General features: G+C 45.5%; 1 protein-coding gene across 8 annotated transcripts in view; it reads left to right on the top strand.

The window, feature by feature from the left end:
- GSAP (gamma-secretase activating protein) overlaps window positions 1–14212 on the top strand; it is a 169072-nt gene that overhangs the window by 95655 nt on the left and 59205 nt on the right. For 5 of the 8 annotated variants that reach the window (XR_007920492.2, XM_051848869.2, XM_051848867.2 and 2 more), the window contains exons 6-8: window positions 1130–1218; window positions 7410–7479; window positions 8782–8831. Coding sequence is in view for 7 of the 8 variants with exons in the window: in XM_051848869.2 (XP_051704829.2) it covers window positions 1130–1218; window positions 7410–7479; window positions 8782–8831 (209 nt within the window). In the remaining variant the exon portion in view is untranslated. Of the gene's footprint in view, window positions 1–1129; window positions 1219–7409; window positions 7480–8781; window positions 8832–8958; window positions 9068–14212 lie in introns of those variants that run through there. The other 3 variants (XM_070071192.1, XM_051848870.2, XM_070071193.1) reach the window with 2 other exon arrangements.

Here is a 14212-nt window from a genome sequence, read left to right as displayed (position 1 = left end):
TTCTGTTTGCCTGCACAATTGTGCCCTTGTGCTGCTGAGTTGCAGTGACACTGAACTACGTTGTGTGGACTTTGAAGCCATGAGAGCCCGTGAAGCTGTTATCAGTGGCCGAGTTATGGGTAGGAACTTGTTTCTCACTCTGTACACATTGACTTCTGCCCTGCGATGTTTCCTGGATCTATTTTGCATTTGAAGAAGTATCAAAGGAAACTTGAAGAAAATTGGGGTGGGCATTTGGCCTAGCTGTTGGGACATCTGCCTCTCATGTCAGAGTACCTGGGTTTGGTGCCTACTTCTGGCTCCTAACTCCAGCTTCCTACTAATATAGACCCTGAGTGGCAGTGGTGATGGGTCAAGTAGTTGGGTTCCTGCCACTCACATAGGAGACTTGTATTGAGTACCTGGATCCTGTCTTGGAGTTGGCCCAGACCTGGCCGTTGGGGAGTGAACCAGCAGATGGAGGTCTCTCTCTCTAAAAAATGAATACACAATTCTTAAAAAAAATCATTTTAAAAATGAAGTTGCTTTTCTTTTTGCAATAATTACTGCAATAGCTAACACACTTCTTCAAAGTTCAGACACACCCTGTTTTACAAATGTTAGTATCTTGTGAACTTGGGGGGAGATGATACGTGTTAGAATCCTGCTTGTCATACATTGCTGCTGTGAGAGCGCATTGTGATGTCATTTTCAATTTTAGAAGCCACTTGTGTTTTCAGTCCAATGCATTCTTATAAAGAGTTCTTTTAACCTGAAATTTGTTTGTCCTGGTGTCTGCTGTCATATCCTAGGCTGTTCAAAGAGTTCCCTCTTGGCATTTGCATTTCTTGAGGGTCCTGTGGTTTTCATAATAAAATGCAGCTTCTTGAGGGCTCCTGAGGATGGGGAAGATGGCTGCTTTGCTAGACTGATGGCCCTCAAGGTCCTGGATTCCTCACATATCCCTGATGAGTGGAACTGAGGAGAGAGTAACGGTGTAAGCCACCTCGCTGTACTTTACGAAAGTGAAAATAGAATTGTTCTGTTCTGTTACAGTCAAAATTGGGATTTGCCAGGAATTCCTCTTCCTACCTGTTTTGGAAAAGATAATGTATTCTCTTCATTACTTAATGCCTCCTTTACTCTGCAGGATCCAAGTGCTTGACTTTGTTAGTCGAAATCCACCCGGTTAACAACGTGAAGGTTCTAAAAGCAGTGGATAGCTGTGTTTGGGTACAGGTAAGTCAGTCTGGCAGTCATCGTTTAATCTCATTTAGTCAAGAGGCCTGAAACCTAGGGGAAATGGTGTTGACCAGGGATTTCACACACATGATCATGCTGAACTCTCAAAGCAGTCTTTTTTTTTTTTTTTTTAAAGATTTTTATTTGACAGAGTTAGAAAGAGAAAGGTCTTCCTTCTGTTGGTTCACCCCCCAAATGGCTGCTACGGCCAGAAGCCAGGTGCCACGTGTTTCCTCCTGCTCTCCCATGCGGGTGCAGGGCCCAAGCACTTGGGCCATCCTCCACTGCCCTCCCAGGCCACAGCAGAGAGCTGGCCTGGAAGAAGAGCAACCGGGACTAGAACCCAGTGCCCATATAGGATGCCGGCACCGCAGGCAGAGGATTAACCAAGTGAGCCATGGCACCGGGCCCCTCAAAGCAGTCTTACAGATGGGTTTGGATAGAAATTCTCAATAATCCTTCCTAAACATAAAAATTCATAATTCAGACCTAGGTGATGTTTTTACATGATAATAGTTTGACTATTAAAGCACTTTTGGGGTAGGCATTTAGCCTAGCAGTTAAGGTGCGGGTTAAGACCCACTCTGTCCCACATCAAAGTGCCAAGGTTTGATATGCTAAAGCAGACTCTGGGAGGCAGTGGTGATGGCTCAAGTGATTTGGTTCCTGCCACCTACATGGGAGACCTGGATTGTGTTCCTGGTGTCCAGCTCCAGCTTGGCCCAGCCTTGGCCATTGTGGCCATCTGAAGAGTAAGGGCTCTCTAACTCTCAAATAATGAAAAAATTAACATACTTAACATCATTCACTTAATATAATCATGTTTGCTAGATATGAGATATCTGTGATTAAATGACTTAATCCCTGAATTTAACAACTCCACAAATTCAGACATAGCACTGTGTATACAATGCAAGTGGATTAGACAGTTCTCATTGTGGCAGATTCCATATTTGCGAATTCTCACTAAAATTACTTCCTAACCCCAAGTTCACAATCATGCCACTGTCCCAGTCATTTTCAAATCTATGCTGAGTGGTGAAAAATAGTTCTATAGATGCGCACCTGCACACCTGAGGTGGTACAAGGCAGTGCTCTACCCTCTTGTTGAGCTGTGATCCTGTATGGGGCTGGGAGTGTCCAGTCCACGGGGGAACAGAAAGCCCATGAAATAATTTGGTCCTGTCGAGGCAACCACAGGTGAGACTGGAAACTCAATCAATCTGTAACAGGCTAATCTTAAATTTTATAGGGCCCTTGAATGATGTTATAAATATCCACCAGGCTCTTGTAAGACCAAGGGTTGGCCAGCGCTGCGGCTCAACAGGCTAATCCTCTGCCTAGCGGCGCCGGCACACCAGGTTCTAGTCCCAGTTGGGGCATTGGATTCTGTCCCGGTTGCCCCTCTTCCAGGCCAGCTCTCTGCTATGGCCCAGGAGTGCAGTGGAGGATGGCCCAAGTCCTTGGGCCCTGCACCCCATGGGAGACCAGAAGAAGCACCTGGCTCCTGCCTTCGGATCAGCGCAGTGCACCGGCCGCAGCGCGCCAGCCACGGCGGCCATTGGAGGGTGAACCAACAGCAAAGGAAGACCTTTCTCTCTGTCTCTCTCTCTCACTGTCCACTCTGCTTGTCAAAAAAAAAAAAAAAAAAAAAAAAAGACCAAGGGTTCCCTCCACCCGTGCAACAGTGTTATTTTCACAGTATAATGCCATGGTTTTAAGTTTTGTGCTTTGTGTTGGTATCTCGCAGTTTCAAGTGGCCACTCAGCGAAGTGCTGGGGTGCTGTCCAGCGTCCTATGTTGGAAGAAGGTTGGGATAGGCCTGAATGGAGAGCATATGTGTGTTGTGAGGCAAGTTATCCAGGCATGAGTTACATGTTGTAGTAGGAGTTCAGTGCTAATCAGTCAACAATAGATGATCGAGTAAGGTGTCTTTAAACAGAAACACACATACAACAGGACTGTGCCTCTGTTGACCCAAGTGTCGTGGCCAGAGGCTCGCAGGAACCCAGCCTTATATTTTCCCATATTCAGTATATGATACTTCGTGGACTTTGTAGTCCGTAACTACCACGGATAAACACACTAACTGTGTATGTTCATAACTATGAGCACCAATTTCACATTTTGCCATGGGGTCAGAATCTCTGGAGTCTTGATTTGCCTCGAGGCAACCTGCATCACAGGAAGTATCTGCCTCTGCCTTCCCTCAGCTGCTCCCTGTCTCTAGCCCCTGGCCTTCCTCTTGCTAGGAGAGGGCTGGTTCCCTCTGCCTTGGGACCTCCACTGCTGGCCATGCCTTTTAGTTGTGCACTACCCCACCCTCCTGGCTCTCCTGGGGGCAAATCTTGCTTCCAGACAGGGCCTGGCCTTGGAGCCCCCAGGCTGCATTCCTCTCCCCCAGGGAGCCACTTTGTGTCTGCACTGTCATGGGGTGGGGTGGTGGTGACAGGGGACAGGGACACTTTGCTTTTTTTGCCAGTGTTCGGTTGGCTTCTTTGGAATTTCATGTCCCCTCCACCCCCAGGGGCTACACTGATGACGCAGATATATGGACAGGTTGAGAATGAGAGAAAAGGAAAGAATGTTTGAGAGTGCGTATTTGTACAACACCATGACTTAGGAAACACCCCTGAGGACTGTGCACTTTGAAGTGGTTAAAATGGTGAATTTTATGCTAGTGAGCTGTACCTCAGTTAAAAATTTTTGAAGTATGCAACACATGAAAGCAGCTAGAGGCCAAAGGAAGAGCCCCTCCCCCCCGCCTCTCCCAAAAGTAAACTGTGGGTCATCTCGGTTCCCGGCCCTGCCCCCTGCTCCTCACGTGTCTGTTTCCGCAGGGAGAGACTTCTCCAAGCCTCTGTCCATGGCGAATCCTCACTGCCTTCTCCATGCATCCCCTCTGTACGCAAATGCCATTCCCCGTCCCCTGAGCTGGATCTTGCCCCGGGATGAATCTCCTCTTTCTTACCAGAACAGCGCGCTGATGTCCCTGCACAAGCAGTGCTGGCTGTCACAGAGGTGTCGCAGCAGGACACCTGGGGCGGGCCTCGGGTCTCCCATCTGGTACCCTTGGGAAGTTCCCCCCTGGCCCGAGCTGCTTCTTGCAGACAGTCCCACTGGGTAATTGCACATTCCTCTACACTCATGTACCAATATCCTCCAGAGACAAACATGCTCCCAGCTCCACGTTTGTGAGGTGAATGTGGCCCTAAATACAATGTTCTCTGTAGAGACTGCCATGGAGAGAGCAAAGAACCGCCTGGAGTGCCTTTGCTGAGCTGTGTCTGAGGCCCAAATTGTTTGCTTCCAGGCTTTGCTCTGGGACCGTCTCCTCATAGACAAGCCATACCTACCTATGTGGGGCTTTCAAAGTTGCCTGCTCTCCGACTGGAAGATGATGGCAAGCCTGACTGTTAGCACCTCAGTCTTTGATTTGTCCCTGAGCAGGCAAGCCCTGGCCACCTCTGCCCACCTGGGAGACCTGGCCGTCTGCAGCAGGAGGTGTCTCTGTATCTGGGGCTACTGCGCATTTTCTTTCCAGTTCTGTGACAGTGTGATGTTGCACATCCCAGCTTTGCGTCCACCCCGGTACACAAAGTATCCAGTATGATGTGCACACTTGTACAGATTGTGAGAACTAGTTTTATGTTGTTCTCGCAGCTAAATTCTGCACGGCTGTCTGTTTTATATAGGAAGAATGGTATGCAGTTAATTTTCTGCTCTTCAATTTTCTTGGTTAAACTTAACTTTCAAATTACTTATTTTTATGGATTTGAAAGGGAGGGAGGGGGAGAGAGACAGAGCTATCTTTCACATCTATGGATTCCATCCTCAAATGTCTGCAATGGCCAGGGCTGGGTCATGCTGATGCCAGGAGCCTGCAACCTCATCCATGTCCCTGATGTAGGTAGCAAGGACCCAACCACTTGAGCCATCAACTGCTGCCCCCCAGGGTGTGCATTAGCAGAAAGCTGGACTGGAGGGTGTGCCAGGACTGCAGCCCAGGCACTCGGATAGAGTATGCGGGGATCACAGGTGATGTCTTCTTTTTTTTTTTTTTTTTTTTTTTGAGAGCTAGTCAATGAGAGAGAGAGACAGAGAGAAAGGTCTTCCTTCCATTGGTTCACCCCCCAAATGGCCACTATGGCTGGAGCTACGCCGATCCAAAGCCAGGAGCCAGGTGCTTCCTCCTGGTCTCCCAGGCAGGTGCAGGGCCCAGCACCTGGGCCATCCTCCACTGCCCTCCCGGGCCACAGCAGAGAGCTGGCCTGGAAGAGGAGCAACTGGGGCTGGAAACCCGGCACCCATATAGGATGCCGGCACTGCAGGTGGAGGATTAACCAATGAGCCATGGTGCCGACCCCTCCCCCCCTCAGGTGATGTCTTAACCACTGTGTCCCTCCCTTGTTCTTAATTCTAAAAGGGAAAGTTGACTATAAATTTTAAAAATCAAGCAGTTCTATTTCCAGCTTATTATTGTGAAAAATTAAGACACCAGGTAATATGCAAGGGCTCTTTAAAAAGTTCATGGAAAAATGGGATTAAAATAATATTTTTTAAAGTAGCAGATTTTTTTTTTAATTTATACAGACTTGGAAGACAGAAGGAGAGACAGATCTTCCATCCATAGGCTCATACCCCAAATGACTACAATAGCCAGAGTTGGGCCATGCAAAAGCCAGGAGCCAGGAACTGGATCCTGGTTTCTCACATGGTGGCAAGGGCCCAAGCACTTGGATCATTTTCCATTGCTATCCCAGGTGCAGTAACAGGGAGCTGGATAGGAAGTGGCACAATTGGGACTCAAACTGGCATTCCGGTGTGGGTTGCTGGCATCGCGAGTGGTAACTTAACCTGTTCCACGATACCAGCTCCGATAAGTTTATTTTGATGCAAAAACATTTTCAAGGTGCATGCACAGGTTTTTCATGATGTGCTGTTTTCTGGGACCAGTGTTGTGCCTCACTAGGTTAAGCTGCCCCCTGCAATACTGGCATCCATATTTGAATGCCTTTTAGAGTCTCAGCTTCTCTGCTTCCAATCCAACTCCCTGATACTATACTTGGGAAGGCAGCAGAAGATGGACCAAGTACTTGGGCCTCTGTCGCCCATATGGGAGACCAGGGTAGAGTTCCTGGCTCTTAAGTTCGGTTTGGTCCAGCCCCGGCCATTTGTAGAGTGAACCAGTGGATGGAAAACATTTATCCCTTTCTGTAACTGCCTTTCAAACAAATAAGTACATAAACATAAACATCTTCCATGAACTTTCTGAGGTTTATAAAAATGTTGTAGTGAGGATGTTGATAAAATTGAGACATAAAAGGTCATATCATTTTGTAATGTGTTCAAGTTTTGGAGGGAGAACAAAACTGACTCATGGATCCTACCTAGTAAGCTGTCTTTCATGCGTGGAATTAAATGGCTGATGTGTAGTGACCCTTTGGATGTTGAAAAATAAAGTCACCGTGGCTAACGTTAAATCTTGATCACAGCCTATAGGGTCAGGTTTGGCGTTGCTGGCTGCGTGCTTTGTCCTGTGGACAGATACGCGGCGGTGAGCCAGACGGGAGAGCACAGGGGAAGGGGAACAGAGAGGCCAGAGCCTTTGTTTCCCATGGCAGTCATCCTGTGCTTGGAGGCTCAGAAATCTCAGCCACACGCCACACCGTGACTCACTGCGCTTTCTTGGAAAGTCCCTGGTTGGGTAGTGCTTTGTCTCTTGATGTGGGACTTTGGAAGTTGTGGCGGGGAATGTGTTTACTTGCCTCTCAAATTATATACTAGGTTTAGTTGCACAATGAATGAATTGGCCTTTCTGTGTGTGAAGTAAAACACTCTGTATACATGCTGTTTGCATTGCTTCTGATTGGCATCAGTATCGGATATTCAAAATGGGAAACACCATCCCTAGAAATAGCTTCAACGTTAGCCTTACAGTTTAAATGGTCAGAGTGCTGGCCATGAAATCGGTTTGCCCATGGAAAACTGAAGCCCTGACAATGTGCACTCTTCTCATACTTGTCTGGACCTGTGATGTGTGCATGTATGCGTGTGATTACCCTAAACTATTCTGAGGTTCCCTGCACCTTCTGTAGTGTGTGGTGGTACTGTGAGCAAACGCGGTTTCTGAAATATTTGTGCAAGCAAGATCATTGCTTGATGTTGGCTAATTTCCTTTCTTCCAGTTCCTCTACCCGCATGTTGAAAATCGTCCACTCCCAGAGAACCATCTATTGCTGATTTCAGAAGAGAGATGTAAGTGTTCCTTTAGGTGGTACGTGGGGACTTCGTGAGTGTCACATAGTCTCCTAGGGAAGTGTGGGGCATGATAGAATCTTCTAGATGTCCTTGCTACTGTTGAGGGTCTGCTGACCCCTGATGGACACTTGAGACCTAGAATCCCAGTGGAAGGACTTTTTCTTTGGTGCCCCATGTGTGGTTCCCTCAAGCACTGGGAATGATGGCTTTGTGCATACATAGGTTTCCAGTGTTGTGAAAGGTGGAATGTTTGTAGGACATTTGACAGGTCATGTGTGCCTCCTTTGAACCACCCTCTTTATGGATGTCTGTCACAGTGGATACCTTGTGTATGGAGAGAGGCTTGGATGGAGGGGGTGGGGACAGCTTTAGCATGGTCTGTCCCCGTCTTAGACGGTGAAAATGCTGACTTACAGTTAGGAGGACAGGCCCAAGGGGTTTGGTTGCTTCCCTCTGCTCTTGCTTACCTGCCCATATCACATTTTTATAACTAGAACCAGCAGAAGATAAGCAAGGTTGAGTCTTCATTGTTATTGGTAGCAAGGGGCCATCAACAAATTGATTTAAAGTGTTTAGGGTTTTGCTGGTGTGAAAATGACCCCTATAAAAATGCTTTCCCCAAATACCTCATACAATGAGTTTTCTGTGTGATAGGTTCCCACAAACAAGTACTTGTGGTGTTTGGAGATTGCAGACCAGTTCTGCTGAGTGAGCCCTGGTTAGCCCTGTGGAACACTGATGGTGCCGGGAGGACAGATACTTGTTGAGGGCCAGCCAGGGGGAGCAGAAGGGTCCAGTGCTTCCTGATCGTTTGGAACAAAGAGCAGAGTAAATGCCTGACTTGAAGTAGACTAAGGGTTTGGCTCTATGTTGTGAGATTCCTGTCTCTGACTGTCCTGCCTCATAGCCATGTGTTTAATCTACACTGCCTTTTTTTTTTTTTTTTTAAGGATTTATTTATTTTATTTGACAGGCAGAGTTACAGAGAGGGCAAGAGGCAGAGAGAGACACCAGGAGATCTTCCATGTCAGGAGCCTCCTCTGGGTCTCTCACAGGGGTGCAGGGGCTCGAGTACTTGGGCCATCCTCCAGTGCTTTCCCAGGCCATAGCAGAGAGCTGGATCGGAAGTGGAGCAGACAGGAATTGAACTGGTGCCCATATGGAATACCAGTGTGCAGCTGGTGGCTTTTCCCGCTATGCCACAGCGCTGGCCCCATTCTACACTGCTTTTACACTATTTGTTTGAAGCAACCGTGGTTTTCCTTGAAGCTTAAATTATCTTTGTTTCTTTTTTAACAGATATCGAGCAATTTCACATTCAAGTCGCCCATGAAGATGGAAATAGAGTGGTAAAGACTTGAAATTTCTTTTGCCTCAATGTTCTTCCCCACCAAGAGCTGTATTTCTGGACTGTTAATGATAGAGTGATGCTACTGATACATAACATTTCTTTCTTTGATGTCTTGAAAATTGTAGACTTGCTGTGTAACAAGTGAAACGACACAAAGACACACAGGGGGAGCTAATTATGGCCTTTGTTTCTACCTCAACCCCAGTTCCAGTCTCTCTGGGTAATAAGAGCTATGTGAGTGCTCCCATAGGTTCTACCTGGTTCATGCAAACCCGTGGAAGGTTAGATGCAGCGTGCAGGGGCGCAGTTGTTTCTACTAAGATAGAATCATAATAGATAACATTTACCTCCTGCTTTTAACTTGATATATCACAAGTATCCCTACAGATTACTAAATAGAGATATAACTAATTGTAGTGGGTTTTTTTGGCCTTGATTTTTATGTATATTCTCAGATGCACACGATGGAATCATAACAGATATAATGATATGATTTTAGTCTTATCTATATAGTTTCCTCTTTTTTTTTTTTTTTTTTTTTTTTTTTTTGCTTGCCTTCCGCATCTCCATTTTCTTTTCACCTCTGACTTGTGCGTACCCTCCAGGGGTCCTTTTGTCCATGCTTGCATCATCTCCTACTCTTAGCTGACAAATCGAAGGGTTTGTTTATTGTTCACTTCTTCCTCATTCGACTTTGTGGACTTACTCACAAGTCCACTAGACTAGCTCCAGATCATTCTCTGTAGAAGCATGTGACGGTCCCTGGTATGGATGCACATAATTTTTCAACCATTATCCCATGGATGGTTATTCACTTGCTCATCATTTTTTTGTTTGTTTCTTGTATTACAAATCATCTCAAACATTGTTGTCTCTAGTTTTATATATTAGTGCATGTATTTCTTTGGCTAAATCCTTAGGGGTGCATTGTTGGGTTGATGGGAATACATACACTTATAAATTTTAACAGATTTTATCAGATTTCTTTCCCCCCAAATCTGGTTTTCTTGTAGCAAAGTGTAAGTTCCAGTAATAAGTGTACTTACCTATATTTAAAGTTTCCAACTTGATGAGTGTAACTTGATATCTTAATCTGTGTTTCTTAATATTAATTTATTTGAATATATTATCCTATATATATATTAAAGATTTATTTATTTGAAAGGCAGAGTGACAGAGAGGCAGAGAGAGAGAGAGAGAGGGAGAGAGAGAGAGGTCTTCCATCTGCTGGTTCACTCCACAAATGGCCGCAATGGCCAGAGCTGGGCTGATCCAAAGCCAGGAACCTGAAGCTTCTTCTGGGTCTCCCACATGAGTGCAGGGTCCCAAGGACTTGGGCCATCTTCTATTGCTTTCCAAGGCCATAGCAGAGAGCTGGATTGGAAGTGGAGCAGCTGGGACTTGAACTGGCACTGATATGGGATGCCGGCACTGTAGGCGGTGGCTTTACCTGCTTTGCCACAGCGCCAGCCCCTTTCCTATATTTTTGGATATTTGCATTTGCTGTAATGACAATAGTTATATCTTTGTTTTTCTCCTGGGTTTCTTTTTTCTTGACAATTTGTATGAGATCTTAACATATTATAAATATTATTAACATTATTTCCTTCAATATTTGAATAGTCTGCATCAGAATCATCTCAATATTTTAATGTGCTGATGATGATTTTCATTTGAAAGTTATGTGAACAAACTTGAACTGGAAATGGCATGTATTATGTGTCTGCATTTGACAGCTTCAAATCAAGAGGCTTGGCTAGAAAATGCTGGGAGAAAGAATGTGGCTAGCTCTGGCCACCGATGGTTAAGTGAATTTCCAAGAGGAAGGCTGAAGCTGAATCCCAAAGCCAGTGATGATCACTCAAAAGAGTTAAATAAACAAGCTGGGGTTGGGAATTGGGATTGAGCATGAATAGAGGTCTTGGTGGTTAGAAAAGGGTTTGGGGAAGGGGCCTGGCACTGTGGCATAGTGGGTTAAGCCACGTCCTGCAGCACGGGCCTCCTGTGTGGGTCCTCGTTCAAGTCCTGAGTTTTGGCTGCTCACTTCTAATCTAGCTCCCTGCTAATGTACCTGGAAAGGCAGTGGAGGATGGCCCAGACACTTGGGCTCCTGCACCCATGTAGGAGACTTAGAAGAAGCTCCTGGATCATGGCTTCAGCCTGGCCCAGCCCTGGCCAGCCATTGTGGCCATTTGGGGAGTGAACCAGCAGATGGAAGACCTGTCTCTCCCTTGTTCTTTCAGTAACTTTGTCTTTTAAATAAATTTTTTTTTTAAATGAAGAGGGTTTGGGGCCAGCGCTGTGGTGTAGCAGGTAAAGCCGCCATCTGCAGTGCCGGCATCTCATATGGTGCTGATTTGAGACCCGGCAGCTGCACTTCCCATCCAGCTCTCTGCTATCCCCCTGGGAATGCAGTAGAAGATGACCCAAGTCCTTGGGCCCCTATACCTGCATGGGAGACCCAGAGGAGGCTCCTGGCTCCTGGCTTGGGATCGGCATCTCTGGCCATGGCAGCCATTTAGGAAGTGAACCAGTGGATGGAAGACTGACTCTCTCTTTCTCCACTTCTGCCTTGCCTTTTAAGTCTGCATGTATCTTTGTTGGTGAGATATATTTCTTATAGGCAGCAAATAGATGGGTCTTTTTAATCCATTCAGCCAATCTGTATCTTAAATGGCCTTAACTCTCCAGTTAAAGTGACTATTGATAAGAAACAACTTGGCCCTGCCATTTTTCCATAAGTATTCCTATTGTTTATTTTGGATTTTGTTCTTTTACTGGAGTATTTTCAGCTTTCACATTCTTTCATAATGATGGCTATCTTTCTGTGTATAGCACATCCTTAAGCAAGACTGGATGAGTGGGGACAAATTCTTTCAATTTCTGTTTGTTATGGAAGGTTTTTGTTTCACTTTCATTCATAAATGAGAGCTTTGCAGGATATAGTGTTCTGGGTTGACCCAGGTTTTTTTTTTTTTTTTTTTTTTTTTTTAATGCTTTGACTATATCTCGCTATTCCTTTTTAGCCTGTAGGGTTTCTGATGAGCGGTCAGCTGTGAGTCTGATTGGAGAACCTCTGAAAGTAATTTGGCATTTCTCTCATGCAAATTTTAGAATCTTTTCTTTGTTTTACAGTGGAAAGTTTGACTATAATGTGTCACGGTGAGGATCTTTTCTCATAATGTCAGGAGTTCTGTATGCTTCCTGTACTTGGACATTCCTTTCTTTCTCCAAATTTTCTCCAAATTGGGGAAATTTTCTGTGATTTACTAAATAGGCCCTCTAGTCCTTTCTCTCTTTCCATACCTTCAAGAACTCTTAGGACCTGTATGTTGGGTCGTTTGATAGTGCCCCATAAATCTCCAACACTGTTCAGAAGTTTCTAATTCTTGGGTTTTTTTTTTTTTTTTTTGGTCTGACTGTAAGTTTTCCAAAGATTTGTCTTCTAATTTGGATATTATTTCTTCTGCTTCACTGAGTCTGCTTTTAAAGCTTTCTACCACATATTTGATCTATTGAATTCTTAATTTCTAATAATTATTTTGAATTCTCTTTAAAAATCTCAATTTCATGGAAAAATTTAATATCATGTATGGTTTTCTTTAGTTCATGGATTTGCTTCTGATTACTTTTGAGTAATCCCTATGATTAATTTTTTGAATTCCATTTCTAACATTTCCTCAATCTCTTCATTGTCACATTCTAATTTTGAAATGTTGTTTTCCTGTGGAGGGGTTATGGTGTCTTCCTTATTTTTGTTTCCTGAATTTCTGCATTTTTGGGCATTTGTGGAGTTGATTTTTTTCCCCTCTGATGGTTTTTATCTTTGAGCCATGCCTCTTTGGCTTAGTGGAATGTCTGCACTTTCAGTGAATACCAAAAGAAGTGTGGTGGCTGTGGTCAGGGAGTGCTGGTCAGTTCTCCAGGGTGGGTTGAGTATCCAGGGTAACACCCAAGTTGGGCGTGGTAGATCTCAATGCTCAAGTGTTAGCCCCTAGTGTATTGTGCATACTGTATGAACTACACAAATGATCTGTGCAGTCCTCACTGTGCACACAATTCCACTGCAGTGACCTGCTCTAGGCAACCAAAGAGCTCTGAGTGTGGAGCCACACCCAGTGATTGCCCAGAGATCCAGCTACATCCTGCATCTTCTCATTTAACCACTGATTCCCATGGTCTCAGAACACAAGATTGCCACAGTCAATGGGTACAGAGGTTTTTCTCTTCCCTGCCAGTCTTCTCAGTCAACAGAGAGGCAGATGTTCCCTGAGACAGTTCTGCCTAGGTGTCTTGATCCTGGGAAACTGTGGGTGCCTCACAGTCCTACATGGTTGCCCAACCACCTCCTAGCCAGGCTCAAAGTCAGTGGGGACTGCAGATTGTTCCTCTGCTAGAACCTCTGGATTACACATGAACACAAGAAGCACTGGATGAACATTGCTCCCTTCCTGCCACTGCCGCCAGTACTGCCGAGACAATGGCATCCTGGCTTAGCCAATTGCTGTACACACATACAAAGTTTTCTGCAGCTCCTGCCCAAACCCAAAATAGCATCTGCCCTTTCTCAGCTGGGCAGTGGGTGCTGTTGTTGGGAAGTTGAGGCAAGATAAATGTTCCCCCTCTACTTCCACTTGGTCTCAGAGCAACTGCTAGCCCCCAGGGCTGTAGTCCACACTCACACCACCCTCTCCCTCTGGCTGTATCGCCATGGGTTGCTGTGGTCTGGTCTCACTTCTGTCTCCAAGCTGCCTCCTGCCCTGGCTCTTGGCTGTTGCAGTTGTGTTTGTGTTCATTTTTGTGCTGTGCATCTGCACCCTCCATACATGTCCACACATTCCTCTTCCTCTTGTAGGATTTCCAGTGCAGTTTTCTCTCCAGTTCTCCACTGAGAGTGCACTTCCTACACTGTCTTCCTTTTTTAAAAAAAATGTTTATCCCTAGCCTAGCACAGTATGTCATTCCCTAACCCTCCATCTTGGTATCTCTGACAACAGATTTTTACAGCACTAGGCAATTCCGTGTATTCTTTGTGGCATCCCACATGATAGAAGTAGTATTATCAGCCTCATTTTTAAAGAAAAGATGGGAACCAAGACTCAAATAGGTGAGGTAATGTAGAGAAACAATATTGAGTACCTGAGTTTGATCACCAGCTCCTACTCCATATTACCACTTCACACTAACGTAGACCTTGGGAGGCATTGGTACCAGGCCAAGTAGTTGGGTTTATGCCCCTGTGGGAGATCTGGTTAAGTTCCCAGATAGAGGCTTTGGCCACTCAACCATTGAGGACCTTTGTTAGTGAACCAACAGATGGGAGTACACTTGCTCTGTCTCTCTGCTTTCTTTCTTAAAAGTGATGTTGGAACCTGGGCA

Source organism: Oryctolagus cuniculus, chromosome 3 (assembly GCF_964237555.1).
Source record: "Oryctolagus cuniculus chromosome 3, mOryCun1.1, whole genome shotgun sequence".
NCBI classification, from domain to species: domain Eukaryota; kingdom Metazoa; phylum Chordata; class Mammalia; order Lagomorpha; family Leporidae; genus Oryctolagus; species Oryctolagus cuniculus.
The sequence above is the reverse complement of the archived record's forward strand: the minus strand, read 5'-3'. Positions and strand labels throughout refer to the sequence as shown.